At 43.1% G+C, this 17,594-nt stretch overlaps 1 protein-coding gene across 3 annotated transcripts in view; it reads left to right on the top strand.

Annotated features, from left to right (window-relative positions):
* LOC135921769 (uncharacterized) overlaps positions 1 to 17,594 on the top strand; it is a 90,363-nt gene that overhangs the window by 4,624 nt on the left and 68,145 nt on the right. Inside the window, exons 2-5 of one of the 3 annotated variants that reach the window (XM_070523515.1) lie at positions 1,125 to 1,145; positions 10,517 to 10,537; positions 11,969 to 11,981; positions 15,803 to 15,909. In XM_070523515.1, coding sequence (XP_070379616.1) covers positions 1,125 to 1,145; positions 10,517 to 10,537; positions 11,969 to 11,981; positions 15,803 to 15,909 — 162 coding nt within the window. The remainder of the gene's footprint in view (positions 1 to 1,124; positions 1,146 to 10,516; positions 10,538 to 11,968; positions 11,982 to 15,802; positions 15,910 to 17,594) is intronic. The other 2 variants (XM_070523516.1, XM_070523517.1) reach the window with 2 other exon arrangements.

Genomic DNA, 17,594 nt, shown 5'->3' with positions numbered 1-17,594 from the left:
GATGAACGGCAAGCCAGCTGTGGGAGGAGACGACGATGCCGAACGCGCGAGCAGTGGCACGAGCCCGTTCGCGCGGTTGCGCCGATGGGCGCCAATGAACAGTTTGGCGGGTTTTACGCGGACGGCGCCTCCGCCCTAGCTCTAGCTCTATATAGGTTCGTTGTAAAAATCTTGTTTGTACATGCACATACGCCGAATGGAATCTTCTTACTGCGATAGCAACTATAGTGACACTACGTGCGCATTTCTGCCGTCGCCCTGAGTTTCCGTATGAATGAAAGCGTGTGAGAGTGAGCCGGCCAACGCGGTTAAATTTCGGCGGCCTGGATGCGGGCCCTCTCCAGTGGCGCGCGAGACCGGGAGATGAGGCGAGGGAGAGTGGGCGTTCTTCTCCGGCTCCTGCTAGGGTGTTTAGATGTCCTCCCCTGCCGCCGCTCCGTTCAAAGTGAAGACAACGGCGGCGTCTACTAGGGCGTTCGCCTTGCGTATCGCGGACTCCGTATAGGGACGCGTTGCCGGCACTTGTTGTTTGTCGTGAAAGCGGTCTGCGACGTGGCTAAAGTGCGCGCCCACGTGGTCCTCATTTTCAAAGCGATCTGCGATGTTTGCTAAGTGCGCGTAGTGCATGTGGCTTCGTATGCGCTGTGCATTCGACGTTTCGTACGACGTGAAGCGACAGATGCACCCTGCTGAATTGGCTCACGGCTGCTGTCGCGTTTTGTAACTTGAGCCTTTTCTTAGTTTCCACTGGTACCGAGCCATGTGCGTTCATGTTTACCTGTGCGGGCCTCACACGGTGCTGGTTGATTTAGTTAAAGCACGTTGACTAGCTAGTTCCTTTAAATCCATGATTGAATGTGTAAGTGCGACTCAACAAAGATGTAGAAAGAAGCTGGCACGCAAAGAAAGCACTCTTTCCGTGTTTGTTCACAAACAAGTTCACAAGTTTCTACGCTGTAGCCACAAAGGGACAAAGGTCAGGGAGAGCTTGAAAATGTCGAATTGTTTGCAAATGTGGCGCGTAGGTGTTTTGGTGTTGAATTCGAGGGAAGCTGTAGTGGTACTCATTAAACAAGATACTTGATATCTAATTTGCAACGTTCTTTGTTTCTTTGGCCTTTCAGGTGATTTCGACAACTCAGTCAGTAAGGAAACCATTTTATTTTCTATTTTAATCGGAAGGTCACTTTTTTTTTGGCCGATTCTATTGCCAGTGAAGAATATAGGATAAAGAGTAGGTTGTCGTTAACGATTGCCCAGGGCTCTCTTTTTTGAATTATTCTTCCTCGCTATCTTTGTAGACTCCTATATACATGTACATATGTGTACATATAATAGGCAAACACATGCACAATGGCATAGGCATGCGTCTATACGTGTATGAGTGTGTGTATGTGTGTATGTGGCAGGCGAAAGAAAGAGAAAGCTAGAAAATACACAGGAAGAAGCTGGAAAAGAAAGTGGAGATAGAGGTGCAGTTTGAGGAAAGCGATATTCTCTTCACTTTATTTCACGTCATCGAATGAAGGCGGTGGAAGCGGGGCGGTGCCAAAGCGGTCCTTACTAGACGGCAGCCCGATTAGAAACCGCGTTGCCCCAGGAATGCTTGCTTGACGGCAGGAATAAATTCTCAGTTTTCGCGTGCACCAGCTCGCTGCGGATATCAAAAGCGACACCCGGACTTCTCGGGCATGGGCATTCAGTGTAACATGGCTTAATTTTCATATCAAAATAATCTCGTTCGCAAATTGGACAGTCTTTTTATCGAAACTCTGCCTCATGCTTTTATTTCTTGTAATATGCGTGTCATACTCATTGTGGACTCAAATGGATAAAAAAACAGGTGATGTCATTGGCCTGAGCGCCCCACCTACTTCGTCGTCTCACTCGGAACCGAACACTCCAGTGCTTAGAGAAGAAACTAGAGCATGTGGTCAATTTGCAGACATCCCTTCCTCAAAGCCTTCTTCATGCAGTTGCCAAGGGCGACTAGCGACCTTCTATATGGTGCACCCTAGATATATCAGGTAACATCTTCAGGCGATTTTCGGATGTGAAACTCACGTATGTTCATCTGGCTTCCGGCATTATACTTGCTTCATATACGGGGCATAGGTCGGCACACTCATTCATGAGTTCGCTCAATCACACTAATCCCCACTCCTTTCAAACGCGTGAGTTTGAGTGAGTACCAGTGAGCGTTTTTGGAGGTGAGTGGGAGTGAGTGCCAGTGAGTGTCAGTGGAGGAGAGGGGTGTGAGTGCCCGTTAGCTTGAGTGGAGGTCAATGCGGTTAGGTGCCAGTGATTGTAAGTGCGGGCGAGTGTGAATGACTGCCCATGAATGTGAGCGGAGGTCAGTGCAAGTGAGTGCCAGTCATTGTGAGTGGAGGCGAGTGCCAGTGAGCTCCTAAAGGCTCTTTCTTAAAACAAATCTGCCTTATTGAAGGAGTTATTGTTATCCAAGCCTTCAAAAATCAAGTTTGAAGAAGGCAAAACCCCGTCAAGTTCGCGGCTTGTGCGTTGCCGTTCACATTACAAGGAAATACACTTGTATTGGTGTTGTGAATGTGCCATCGTTCGCGGGTGCTAGAAAGCACGACTCAACTAGATATTTCTAATGCGTTTGAGTGCCCGAAGCGTTAGTTTATACGAATCAGCGAAATAATTATCTGTTCAGTTTGGTAGAAGTTGAACGGCTTCCAATGAATGCACATTTCGGAAGCGTGTGAGAAGACTGAAATAGTATTTAAGCAACACTTACTCATAATATGTGGATACAAATCAGCCATGTCACTACGAGAAAAACTTTCCCGTTGAAAGCTCAATCTTTCAAAAAATATTATAATGGAGTTCGTATTTAGATGTCGTGCCCGGTTCTCTTTTCTCAGCGGTTGTCTTTCACTCTCCATGTACATTAGTGTTAATGCGATGCATTTGAGTGCTCGTGAAGACGAACCCCATTGTTACGGCGCGCCTTTGTTCGTCGCTTACGTAGTTCATTACCGCGTAGCTGTTTTTTATGGAATGCATGAAATAGAATGCTTTCTGTTCCCTAAGATGCACAACGAGTGACTTCTCGCTTGTGCTGTAAGCGTACTCTAGCTCGGGTAATTAATCGGCATGGCTCGTGCATTAAATGAAGAACTAAAAGAAAGAGGCAGAAATAACGTAACTAATCAAAAGACAAAATATGTAACAGACATGACTGTTAGTTCAATGTGAAACCGGTTGACAAACTATTATTAGTGACCATGCCTGCTAAAGATATACTCAATAGATCAGAACGCTCAGGTAATCATGTAATTAAATGCTTTTATCTTGAATTGGAGACCGTGTCCTTGCATTGATTAGCAAGAGTGATTAAAAAAATGGCCCTTAAAAGCATTTAAATGTTCCATATAAATTACGCATGATTCAGTGAACTTCTCGAATATAATAATACTTTCCATTGTTATATTTGCCAATACTACAATTATGATTAAGAGGCAACGCGCAATTGTGCATTCCGGATTAACATTAAACACCGGAAATTTTGGCATTCTGTCCTCTTCGAAATGCGGCCGCCACTGCCAGCGCTCGAACCATCATATTCGAGCCTAGCAATGCTGCTGTTCAAATATAATGGCGCTTCGCAAAACCACAAGAGTAGTGTCAAATGATAGCACAAACACCAAAGCCAATAGCCAGTGAATTTTGTTATGTGCCGTTGGACGTGTGCACCATATTTCTGACACTTCGCCCCAAATCTGCTTAGGTAGCAATATGAAAGAAAATCTGCGAAATCTTCCAATTCGCTCGTTTATTCGGAGCTGAAAAATATACTAACCACGGAGACATATCTCCTCAGCCTAAACATCTCGAGTCCCCGCTTCCTATCGTCATTTTACAATCGCCCTCAAGTATTTTGCGGCAAAAAGAAAAGACAATAGGCAGATATTAGCATGAAAATATCGCTTCAATCTGACGTTTCTAAACAAGTTTTATTTATAAACCGTTTCTAAACAGCTTTCTAAACAACTCACACATTTCTTAAGGCTCGTGCAACGACTCCCTGTGCAACAATTATTCTTTTGTCATCGTTGTGACAGGAAACCATGGACGGGGGAGAAAGAAGCTAAATATTTCACACTACAGCTTAGTCTGGAGGCACATAAAAATGAAACATGACACAATTGATTTAACTACTAGAATCAAAATTAACTCTACGATTCTAGCATGAACAGTACAGCAGGCACAAGAATTGAAACTTCTGGAAATAGAAAAGAGGCAAACTATTCGAGCAAGAAGGGGCTTGTACACTAAAACGAAGTGAATGGGGCTCGAGAGCATCTTTCCCGTTTCTGGAATCGCCAAAAATACTTGATTTCAAATGTTCCAAAATCATGTGTTCAGGAATGCAACTCTTGTGTAATGAAATAGGCGTTGAGGAAATTATTGCGCATGGCTCTAGTTGTAAGGCTTTTCTTTTCACCTACCTACGTTTTCCTTTACATCATCTATCATTTCACAGTATTTTCTAAAATATTACAGATCTAATTTTTTTTGTTTGAAAGGCTTTGCGCTTGTATTTAAGCAAATGGATGCTTGTGAATATTCGACATGGAATATATAAGTGTCCAAAATCGTGCACAACTCATATTTTCCTCCTGTAGAGGAAACGAAAATTCCAACTGTCATGTCTTGTGCTCCAGAAAATATGTGCCATGAGCTCGTCTCGATGTAATGACACTTTCCTTTTTGGCAATGATGCGGATGAGTCGAGCTTTGCATTTGCGAAAGGTAAGTATCCACATTAAAGCAACACAAGGTTTTTTTTTCAGTTATTAGATTAGCAACCAATCGGTGAGTGATTTCATAGGTTTGTTGAAAACCAGGCTAGTTACAATGATTTCTTGTTTTGGTTTCCTGTATTAATTAAGTGAACCTAAAATAATTTGATAACATTACGAGTCTTCACAAGGGCGTTACAGCGAAGAATAATTTGTCAGTATAACTGTATATAATGTATTGACACGTGTTTTTATCTCTATCGGGCGACCACGTTTCGCCGCCGAAGAAATGTTATCGCACAGCGCGGGAAGCGCCTGCATGTATCCGAAGTTTCTGGAAAGTTATCGATGCTTCTATCCGCAGTCTGTTGTCGTCGAACCTTGGGTTATCTGATTTCATCGCTTGACGCGAATGGTGTAGAACTTTGTAGAAGGCATGCGGGTCCCGACGATTAATCTGGAAAATTCGATGACTACTGTATAAAAGCTGTCGCGCTTGACCAGCTGATCAGATTTTCGACGATCGCCGACTGTGTTCGCCGCTATCATTGCGCTTTAAGTGTAGCCTGTTTTGTGGGCACATGTTCACCCAATAAAAGCTAGTTTTGTCTTTCACAGTACTGCTACTGTGTTCTTTACCGTCACTACCACGTGACAGTATACATAATTTCAGAAGAATTTCATCAGAAAGCCAGGGTCAAAAAATGGTCAATATATCGCTGCATACGCGCATCTACTTCACTGTGTATATTTGCCCAGTCCCAGAAACGCTTTTTGTCTTGCGTAAGTTATATATATATATATATACATGATTTGTTGGTTTTCACGTTAACATTCTCAGTATCTCGAGTGAAGAGACTACGCTAGCAATGAAAATCCTGAGTATTTGGTAGTTCAGTTGCTTAGTGGTAAAACATTTCGCGAAAGAGTAGAGGTAGCTAATACATCGACACAAAAGCTAGTGAACTTTCGTAATTTCGCAATTATTATTCGTTTTCCAGGACATCAACATTTGATTTTACACTTCTAGTGGGATTGTGTGCTCACCATTTATTATGAAACTTAACCTCCACAAGGGTCTTTTTGTATTCACAGCGGAGAGGTTGAACACAAATAAGCACCCCCCTCCACCCTTGATGACGCGGCTGATCCTGTATTGCACGACTGTTTAGAAGACAGGTAGATCAGATAACATATGGGTTCTCGTCCGTTAGGCTTCCAAAAAGAAGAATTGTCACTTGCGTGGTGCGTTGTTGTGTTGTGGTTTATTCCTCTGAACGCGAAATGAGCGTAGGCAGCTTAAACATTTACCATGATTATCTCTGAAGCCAAACGCGTGTTTTTCTTGACAAATGAAGTGACGTTCTCCTGAAATACGATTGTCGCTTAGTTACTTAGGAAATCATTATCCGTACGTTTATAGTTGACAGAACTGCTCCAACCCGCCGTGGTTTCTCAGTGGCTATGGTGTTGGGCTGCTGAGCACGAGGTCGCGGGATCGAATCCCGGCCACGGCGGCCGCATTTCGATGGGGGCGAAATGCGAAAACACCCGTGTGCTTAGATTTAGGTGCACGTTAAAGAACCCCCGGTGGTCAAAATTTCCGGAGTCCTCCACTACGGCGTGCCTCATAATCAGAAAGTGGTTTGGGCACGCAAAACCCCATATATTATTATTAATATTATTATTAGAACTGGTCCACGAAAACCAACCTTATAACCCACCTGCGCAAGCATCATATACTTAGCTGGAATAGCAATTCAATAAATAACTAAGTTTCTTCATGGCTACTTGTTAACTAGTTGTATGGTATTGTGACTGTCGTCCCTGAATTTGGGCACCTCGCTCTGTTTACGTAATATATAAATGCTTTTTAGGGATTGGTTTTTGAACAATAAACAAAATAATGTTAAATAATTTTCTCTTCAGAGGCTCAGAACCCGCGAAAGAAAGCGTTATCATAGCTCAAACACCTAAAGGGAGCCTAGAAAGTTGATCGAGTCACTATACTGCTGAATATTTATCTCCCCACGCAGACATCATTTGCAAGAAAAGTAAACAGTCGAGAAATCAATTATTTCGCCTAATAAGATAAATTTAGATGAAATGAATTCTTTACATTAAATAATGGCCGTAAATAAACTGGTTACATCAATTGCCTGTATACTTACATTGATAACCGCATAAGTATACATGTGGAAGATAAAGTGATCGTCGAAACAGTGGGCTGCCATCTTTCTGCATTTCAAAACAATTGCGTTAACCGAAATAACGGTTGCCAAATTATTTGTTTTGTCTACATGATTACGCAGCAGCGCCGTGCAATGCGGCTCGCAGCGCGACCGTTATGTGACCTAGCAGTGGCATCAAGTGAAGCTTGGTTATGCGACGCGGTAAAGGGGTCCGTGTCAACCTTGATGTTGAAGTTGTTACCTATCCGATCGTGAGGTGCACATATCTCCACTCAGTGAAGATGGCAATGCGGCGGCAGTTCATTTTACACCAAGCTCTTAGGCCACGGAGAGGGTTCGACAAAGAGATGTCGTGTCTTGGTGTCGCGTTGTCTAAAAAAGGAAACTGAAGAAAAAAATTGATGCGAGTTACTTTTTGGTCTACATTTAAATGTCAAAATCTACAAGCATCGATATTGACTTTCATGTCCATTCCTCTAAACTTTCTTATATAGACATGCGCCACAAAATCGGTGTGAACTTGGTTTACTTATTCGCTGGGACTCTTCGGTAAATAGATTGGTTTGCTTTTTCTTGAAAGTCAGGTGCACCGGAGCACGTGCGAGAAAATAAACTTTATCTCGGAGATCAAGCTGTTGATGCTGAAGGTGGGCGGCGACAGTACTCCCGATAGCCGTGGCACTGTGCTGTTAGCCTGTCCCAGTTCATCAGCCATAGTTAGTCCTCGGGTTTAGGGCTTATCAGTTGTACCTCCCACTGATTGGGTTTGCTGCTTGGGTAGGCTGTGTTCGCGGGTTATTTTTGCATTCCCAGCCCATGTGGTAAAGGGTTTCTGGTGTATCGCAGAATTGGCAGTCCTTTGGTAATGTTGAGGGGTATACTGCGTATGGTAGAGTGCCGGGCAGGTATTCGTGCATCTGAAGTCGGCGTAGTACGACTGCTTCTTCTTTGTTAAGCTCCTTGTGTGGTCGAAGATATTCTCTCCCGGGGAACAGGCAAATAATACTTAGTTATGCAATTTGAATAGCTGTTGTACACTGTAGTGTTTAGTTTAAGCGTTCGAAGGGACAAAATTGCATTGCAGTGCTTCTTTCTACGCTTGTCGTGCCTTTGTGGCAGCCTTATGGATTACTTTGCTCTGAACATCCCTGTGCGGTAGCTGCAATTGCATAGAAACTGACTTTCGAGTTTCAACAACCCGTTTGGAAGTGCACACAAGTTTAAAGCTTCCATGTGTCTCCCATAGAGCATGAAAGCTGACTCAATCAGGGGTCCATAGAGAGCTTTAGAACACAGGCGAAGTTTCGTTCTATATTTGAGAGCTACCTAGGAACGTCTGGTAAGAGAGTTATCGTGTACACTGGCTGGCACTATGAATTGTGAATAAACATGCACTACCTAAGTTTGTAAACAAATGGCATTGTTGGGTTAAGCTGGAAGTTTCGTAGTTAAAATACGAAGCCAAAATACCTGTACCTAATTGGTCGACCTTCGGACGTAGGAACACAGGGGTCGTGACAACACAAAAATTGTCGCTAAAACATTTTTGGGCATCTTATTCTAAGGCAGGCAATTTCAATTTTCCTTAGCATATACGCTTTTCTAGAAGCAAAAATGTCTTTGCGCTTTACGGCGTACGGAATAGGCAGTGCCTTCTGAATTTTTTTGCAGATAAGCCCTTTGGCGTCAGGATGCGAAGGAGCCACACTCAATGTACTGCGCTCGACGAACCAACTGCTATTTGTTAAAATTTACCTGGCTTGGGGCGCGCTTCTACCTGCATGAATTTTCCGAGCATACTAAAGAAATAATAATTCCGCTGTCCGTTGCTTCAAGACGCCTCTTCTGTCACCTTTCTTCTGTCATCTTTTCATAATTCGAAAAATTCCTCTTCTTGGAGCAAACAAGATATGCTGCATAATCAGGTTCATTCATGTTTATTTTCGCTGTCTAAATGAACCAATACTCCATGGTCGCTCATTCAAACAAGATGTATGTAACTAGTTCATAAAGGTACACAAAAATTTTAACACAGGCTAAAGAGGACGAACTGATAACTCTCCTCGTTCACGATAGATTTATCAAATTGCTCTCAAATTACACACCCTGCTTCTACTAAGAAACATAAATACCCCCAAAAAAGTGCACAGGGAAACGGCGCCACGGCAGCTGAATTGGTAATGCATCGTACGCGAAATGCGAAGGTTGTGGGATGGTTGCCCACCTATGGCAAGTTTTTGTTTCATGCACTTTTACTTCCAATTATTTATCGTTTGTTTATTTTAAATAATAAGCACAAGTAATTTCCCCTATATTGTCCTTGGCGTCAGTGTTCGTTGGCGTCTTATGATATGACTAATAAAAATCGGGTCCCTCGCTTAACCCCTTTCTTCTCATTTATCAAATTACTTTGACAGTATCATTCGAGTGCTTTGTTATTTCCTATTGTTTTCTATCCAGTTACTTTTCTCGTTACTCTTTCCTCTTGCTCGGTCGCCTAGACATTGCAACTGCTTCTGTGTGCGGATAAGCACGGTACAACGATCCTGGCAAGTGTATGAAGAGGATCAGGACAAACACGCAGGTTCACTAAATAATTTTAAAAAATTTTAACACTTCAATACAAGAGGGTAGCCACAGGGACTTGGTGCCTGTGGTGGTGGTGGTGCCTTCTACGCTCTTGCAGCGCAGGTAGAATGAGAGGGACACGGGAAGGCAGATCAGACAAACATGCAGCGCTAACTTTCAACAAAAAAAAATTGTTTCTGCTTCTCGCAGGGATACTTGTACTCCAGCAAACGTCATAGGACACGCACTCATTGTTCGGCAAATAAGAAAAAAACCAGAAAAAGCACGCGCCGACACATTTTTTTTTTATGGCCTCGCTGATGATCTTGAAGGGTGTCCATTCCACGCAAGCAGATATAATCGAGCTTTGTTATTGAAGAAGAAATGGCTAGCTTACTGGCGGATGTGCTTGAATTTTGGTGCCATGATGCCGGGTGGTCGTCGGAGTTTTCGGCCCATCAGGCGTCTGAGGATTTTGCCTTATTATTGACAAGTTGCGCCGTCTAAAGCCAGAACTTCACTTACGACGTTGCAATGCGTGATCCCAGCCTCGCTAAATAATAATTTATGTTGGTAACACGGGAATCCGTAGCAATCGTCAATTATTGACGACATTTTTTGACGTTCATCACTCATCACTGCAATTATATAAGGAAGTCTTATATATTTACTTCCTCCCTGAAGGTTTGGTGACATTCCGGTTGCATTGTTAGCAAGATCCAACAGTCGGCCTGATGCAGCAGGATATATAGCAGGAAAGCTATACAAGTGCACGTTTTCTGAAACAAAATAATGTTTACGATACATACCCACAGAAAGAAACTGCAGTCTGTTAAAATGTATTTTAGTTTGCTGAAACAAGAGGTCTGCAAAGATCTAGCTTGAGTTAAAAAAAAACTATTCGTAAGGAGGCACGTTAAGATACAAATGAAGAGGCATGTTAGAGGAATTTCATTAATGACTATCGTTTGCATTCCTTTTTTCTAGATGCATCACAACTGAGCACAGGTGGGTTTTGCTTTCCCGAGTGGGAATGCCTTATTGTATCCGTACTTGCTTGCCGTGCAATACGCAACTTTCAAGCGCGACAGTACCATGAGCCGGTCCACTTTACAATTTTACGCATTGGCTATGCTTTATGGCACGAACGGTATGGTAATACTGAACTCAAAGTTAAAGCCATACTTTTGACGATGTGTCAAGATTTGAGCATAAGCAAAGTGTTATTTCTTTGGAACATTTCCACTCAGTGAGCGTGGATTTGTAAAATTCAAATGTACCAATTTTCACTCGAATTCTTTACACCAGTAGAATATAAAGCTGTCATTTTCATCGTAAATATGCGCCAAAAGGCACAAGGTGGTCTAGATGTATTTTTTGCTTCCAGTATAAATTCAGGCGACAGGTTCTTGATGTTCAAAAAAATTCGCTTTCAAACACTGCTCTGACGTGCACTTACATCGCAACATGCGTGATTTAAGATTGCGCATGTGGTTCCTGCATAGCCAAAGAACCTAGAGCTGGTGGAAACTGTGGTGGAGGAAAAACGCGACTGTACAAACGTGAGTGGCGTTTGTAGCGTACCTTCGATAATGTGCTGCCTGTAGCAAAGAATCCGTACGACGTAGCTCGTTTATGCCATTTCTCGCGTTTGCTTTAAACATGAGAGCATGATAAATATTTAGCTTCTTTTTTAACGGAAATATTACTATTCAAGACAAAAAAACTACAAATCCCAGTTTAAGAAACATCATGGTCATCATCATGAGCCTGTCTTTACGGCCACTGCAGTACGAAGGCCTGGGAAAGCGATATCGAAATACTCATCTCTTGCTTTAGATGATTTGAAGTTGCTCCTGCAATGTTAACCTATTTGAAGGATATTCACGAGCATATGTTAGGCCGCTAAACTCCGTGAACATTTCTGTGCCAGCGAAAGAGCATGCAAACTCGGCACACTAAGACTATACATAATATACCAGGTGTGCACGAAAATATGAACATTGTGTCGTGAAGTATAGTTGTTTTGAGATATATCCTAAAGGTATGAAGGAGAGAAACATGGCAAGCATAAAAGCGAATGTGTGCATTCTGTTTACACGCTATGTGATTAAAATAACAATCACATGTTCTTGGCGTTTCACAAGCGACGCAGTCATATTAATAAACATAGGCTATTAATTATTTTTTCCTCAAATACATTCACTTCATAGAAGATAAGCATTTGCCAAGATTTGCGTCTACTTACACATTCCCACAGAGAATACCTCATATTCTATTCTATTAGAAATTTCCAAATAGTCCTTACATCGTAGCGTGCACGTGATGTCTTACGAACCACATCTGTGGCGGGTCCATGCGCAGAGCACTAAGTAAACAACCCATTATTGAACTCATACACATCTACATAGCTAAGTTGCTCTGATGTTTCACTTTCAGAAACAACACAAGGGTAAGAACTTACTGGGCGAGCTCGTCCAGGATTCATTTTTATGAGTAAAATGTGGTATTTCTTTCATTTCCTTACATGGTCTTCAGAGCATAAAAAAAGCAATACTCTTTTTCTTCACTCAAGTTTAGAAAGACAAGATTACATTTGAAAAAAAAGACATTCAAGGTGGTAAATACAGGTAACTGAGAGGCATTATTATAAATGACTGTCATTTCATATAGTGTTTAGGTAAGTTTGTATTGCGCTGTGTGGAATCTATAATTTTGACTTTTTTTTAAAAGGCAAACCCTTTCCTAACTAGTCACAACCTTTTCGTATCAAGCATTGTTCTAGCCTCTTTCTTTGACCAATCCAAGAGATAGTGTAGCCTAAGAAAGGGCCAATACGTGCTACTGGTTATGTGCCCGACGGAACATTCGTTACTCTGACTTTCGGGATGATTATATACATATTATACACACATATATATATATATATATATAATGAAAACATAAATAAAATTATTTCAAGGTAGGATAGAAACAGAGCAACGCTAGCACAGCACATTGATACTGTAACCATTCGGTTAAGGACGGAAGCCTAAGTAGGGGAAATACAACATCCTTAAGAACATCATGCGCGCAAGCCAGTGCCTTGAAGCTCTTGGCGCGTTGTATAAGAATGTGAATTACTTGAACACTGCAAGTGATTTTCTGCGTCGTCGGTTATTATAAATGAAAATTCCGACTGGTTAAGTCTTATTACGTTTAATGAAGAACATTACTCACATTACCTATGCGATTCCTGTTTACGTCAGAATTTGAACTGCAGGTGGAGAATTTCCTCTAGGCGTTGCGAAGGCTCGTGCTTGGTAGAAGCTGCATTATAAGGCCTCGGACAAAAATAATCATTCAGAACCCGTGTCACGATGACCGTCGGCAATATAGCGCGATTATTCCCACAATTGAAACGTGTTTTGCATCCAGACTCCTCTTTCGCGCTTCTCTAGCTACGCCTGGTGCAATTCAGTGGCATCACCGCGATCCCTTCCCGTGTCATCCGAAATGGATGACGTGTCAGTGGATGCGAACGCGGAGAAACGCGTCATGAGGCGACCGAGCTCCTTTCCCGCTTGTTTCTGCAATTACTGGGCCATCTAGTGGCGCCTCCAAGAAGTCCGTGCGTGGTCTCCGAGGCGACAAGCGTGACGCTCCGGTGCCTGGGAACACTGAGGAATGTTCCCTCGCTTTCTGCACACTCAGTGGCACACGGTCAAGTTCAAGAGTGGAGCCCACCCGGTGAATCCCTTGCGCAGTTCGCTAAAGCGTTGGCGTGAAAGGCGTTCTCTGAAAAGCGGTAGGAATAGATTGCATTTGCAGCTCTCCCGTTAAAGCTTTGAACTGCTGTCCTAGAGGACCCGTTGAGACGGGGCTGAATACCGCTCACCCTCGGATAAAATTGAGGAGAGTTATTCGTCATGTAGTATGGCGAACACCTGCTGCTGCATCATAGGGACCAAAGCTCACATCAAAAACCCTAAAAGAAGACAAGCACAGACGGAGTGTCACATACGCCGTGCTCCAACCCTAAGTGATAAAAAAATATTGGACAGGAGTAGGTAGGCGGAGAGCAAACGTGCCCTCTTCCGTCGTATGAAATGCCATGACGAAGGGCGGAAAGAAGGGCAGAAGGGAGCGAGGGAGTAGCCGGCGTTGTGCTTCAGCAGCAACTGCGTATTTCTCGAAGGGAGGAAAGCAGCAGGCTGGAGGGACGTGGGACATATCTTCTCTACCCCCAAGTGTGTACATTGTGCGGCTGCGTGCACTCGCGCGAGCCGTATTTCTACAGCGATCTGCAGACTCCGCATAGTTTCGTGCGTACTGGATTTTCGCCACATCGTTTGCGTTGAAGCGACAGACAGCATGAAGGTGACTTCACTCGCTGCATCTGCCGCCCTTGCTCACGCAAGCACTTAGACAAGGAGTGTCCGCGCTGATCGAGCCCGGTATGTTCCTATATGCGGGGGAGGGGGGGGGGGGGGGAGGGCACACATGATGCTTGTCAATTTATGTAGTAAGCGATTGCTTCCAAGTTAATAAGGCCGACAACACCACTTTCAGTCCTTCATATAACTGTCTACTCATTTGCTGTCGCAATTGATTCCTTGCCTTTCGGGCGAAACTGCGACTTTATTTTAATAGGTGCCGGCTACATGGTACACGGGCGTCTTGCATTTTGCCGATGTAAAATGCGGATGCCATGGCTGGGAGTTGATCCACGACCTCGTGTTTAGCTATGCAGTGCCAATGCAACTAAGCCAATCATGGAGAATATTCAAGGGAGATGTTTGCTTGTTCGAACAAATTGTAACAGCCTATGCCGACTCTGCAGGCCCAGCCGGTGTCGCTGTTTGCGCACGGGTAGTAACCGTCCAAGGGCGGTTGAACAGTACCTGCTGTTGGGAAGTTTCTGCAGCGCGTTCCTCATTTAGCGCAAACATAACCCCGCATGTTGTGTGAACACCGGCGGCGGAGCTCCATCCAAACGTGAATAGCACTCAAGCAAGGCGGGTACCGATACCTGTCAAGAACACTACGTCAATGCAGATGTCGCAACATTGTGCGGTGGCGTGTTCACTGCAGGCTGCAGCTCAGTAGTGCCGTCTAAACATAGCAGCCGATTCCGATGATAATGCAAGCTCAAATTCTGGGCCCATTCGACAGGTAATGCAGTGAAACAAATTGTTCTCCAATCCACTCTGTGAGAGTAGTAGCACAACGAAGCTCGAAACAACAGCTCGAACAATTAGCCATTGCAAAGAACCTTGAAATTATTCAAATGGTGACATTCACGTGCACCTTACATGAGTCTTCTATCTCGCTAAGGTAGACTTCGTATCAAGTCGATTTCAATTGAAAGTTGAATCACCTTCCAAATTTATCACTGTTATTGTTGATAACGAGTATAAATAGAAGCTTAGAGTCACGCAAAATATATTGTACAAATTCTTGTTAGCAGCTGGAGCAGAAGTGCACAACAGTCGGCACAACCGCTGTATAAGACAGTTCTTAAAAAAGCAGCCACCACGTTCTTAATCAATTACCTTGTTTCTCGCGCGCATAACACTAGATTTGCGGCTGCTGAGATGTGGCCCAATGTGTATAATCAGTGGTACACTTATGTGCCACATAATTTTTTCAGTTATGCCATATACAAAATTTCACTTATCACAAGCGTGGTAAAGCACTCAAAAATTAAGCAGTCTTCAAATAGAGAAATGGGTTTTCCTATTTCTGCGTTATCTTACCTAAACTGCCATTTATTATTCGTGCCCATGGACCATCTTGTGTTTCCACAGCTGATCTGTATATATTTTTTTTATTTTCATGTTGACAGTTTTGTTTCTTTTATCAATCGCGATGTTGTGTACATATTTCGTAAGTGAGGCAAAAATGAAAATTTTTGATGGTCAGATTTTTCCCTGGCCTCGTCCATTCGCGTTGAGCCCTATTATGAAAAAGCAAGGGATGCTTACAACTTTTACAACCACATTTCTTAAACCATATAAATGTTTAGAAAGCACGCAGAAGTAATGTACTGCAATCAACGCGCAATTGCAACTTTCTCAGAGATAACGTGTGCTTTAATTTTGCCAAGGAAGTAGCGAAAGAATGACTACAGTCAACGCGGCTATCAAGAATGTTCAAGATGAAATTAGCGCCGCCTACGTCTCGTGGCTGTGTTGTTCAGCACCTACCTCAAGCATTGACTCAATCTCTGTAGACAAGAAGGCAGCTGCCGAGTAGGAAGTTAACAAAATCTCCTTCTGCTCCTACTCACAGTGAACGCGACGATGATTCCTGGCACTCGGTATTCCTGCTAGCGTGTTGTATGGTGGCAATCGGCGTGCTCCTGTCTTTATTATTTGTCACGCTCCTGGTTTTTCTCGGTGAGTACGGGCCTTGTCATGGCTCCTTCAGGCTTCTACGCATCTACGCTTATTAATAATTTATTTCAATCTACGGCGATGTGTAGCAGTTAACAGATGGACACTGAGTTTGCTCTGTCCCGCTTCTGGTTGTTGTTAGAGGCTAGAAAATACCGCATCATTCTCATGGTCGTGGCCATGCTGGATCATCAACATCAGCGAAACCTCCAACCACGTAGTTAAGAAAAGAAAAACCACGCCAGTGGTTGCCACTCGTAATCAAACACACACGCATTTTTATTGGCCAGGATATAATATTCTGAGGACCTAATTTGATTGTAGCCTCTAAACTGGTTAGGCACGGGCAGGGTGGTTTGAGGATTTGGAAATATGTTAATTCTAGGAATGAACTATGGCAGAACGAGGGATGTCGCTTTAACATCCCTTCTGAGAAGCTGAGTTCAAACAGAAGTTCGTTCGTAAAACCACTTGATCCAGCGACATTTGTTGTTCGATCACAGGTTACCACATCAAGGCCCCATCTTCTTTCAGAGGTATCTCTAGATTATCTATTATTTATAGTGGCTTCCCCTTGCACTAATAACTTGACCACCAGAATATATTCCATCAACAACATCAGAATATATTGATAACATCGGAACTACGGTGGATGGTTCCGGCACTTACCTTGCATATGCAACATGATAATGGCCATAGGACCCAGGTCACCTACCTAAATTGGAATTCGGTTTGCCACATGTGGTCCTTGCTAACGGAAAGAAGCAAAGTCTAAAAGCCGCCATGGCTAGGTCTCATCTCAGAATGAACACAACTGTTAGGAACATGAGGTTATTATTGAAATGAGCTGATGGTTTTAATACTCCTTGGATTGCAGATATCGCAAAACCAGGGTTGGGAACGTGGTTTACTTTTCAATTCGTAGGGAATTCTGAAGCAGTACTGTTGGCCACGCTCTAAAAATCAATCTTCATTGCTGCACTGTAGCCCAGCATACTCTGAATGTTTGCCATTTGAGCATTTCTACCGTGGTACTTTGAATAGCTGGCGCATCCGCCGTGGACGTTAGGTGTCACATATTTAATGATGTATCACTTTAAAACTGTTTTTTTTTTCTTTCCACACATCATCCCAGTTCGACCTGACATGTAGATTTAGACCATGGGCGAGATGCGGGCAATGTTTTTACGTCAATGCCGTAACTAGAAGATCAGAAGCTTCGGCTTATATCAAGGCCAACGAAATTGTTAGTTTGCAGGAAAAGCATAAGAATAAAAACCTTTGCATGATTTTTTAGACAGTAAACTAAATTCAAAGGTATGGGTTCCGGCTCGATATCCTCAAATAAAGTGGACGTTTTGCATGTTTCGATGTTTTTAAAGAAGTGTCGATGCCACAATAAATTACAGCGTCCAATATTGCCACATCTAGCATAAAATTATGTCACCCGGGCTTCACCTTTATCGCACGATGGATTGCTTGAGCGGAACAATGATTGATTATTTTGGGATTCTAGTAGCAGCACAATATTATGTTCGAAGACATAGCGCTGCCCTGTTTATATTCCACATTACTTGACTGGTGTGCTTGGGTGTTAAGCCTCTGTTTAGAAAGAAATTCAACGTGCCAAACTGCTCTCAGATGACTCTCGACATTATTGCGGTTTGCATTTGAGCAATCCTGCTGGA

The sequence above is a fragment of the Dermacentor albipictus genome, chromosome 8 (assembly GCF_038994185.2).
Source record: "Dermacentor albipictus isolate Rhodes 1998 colony chromosome 8, USDA_Dalb.pri_finalv2, whole genome shotgun sequence".
In the NCBI taxonomy this organism is placed as follows: Eukaryota; Metazoa; Arthropoda; class Arachnida; order Ixodida; family Ixodidae; genus Dermacentor; species Dermacentor albipictus.
This window is presented reverse-complemented; position numbering and strand designations above follow the sequence as displayed.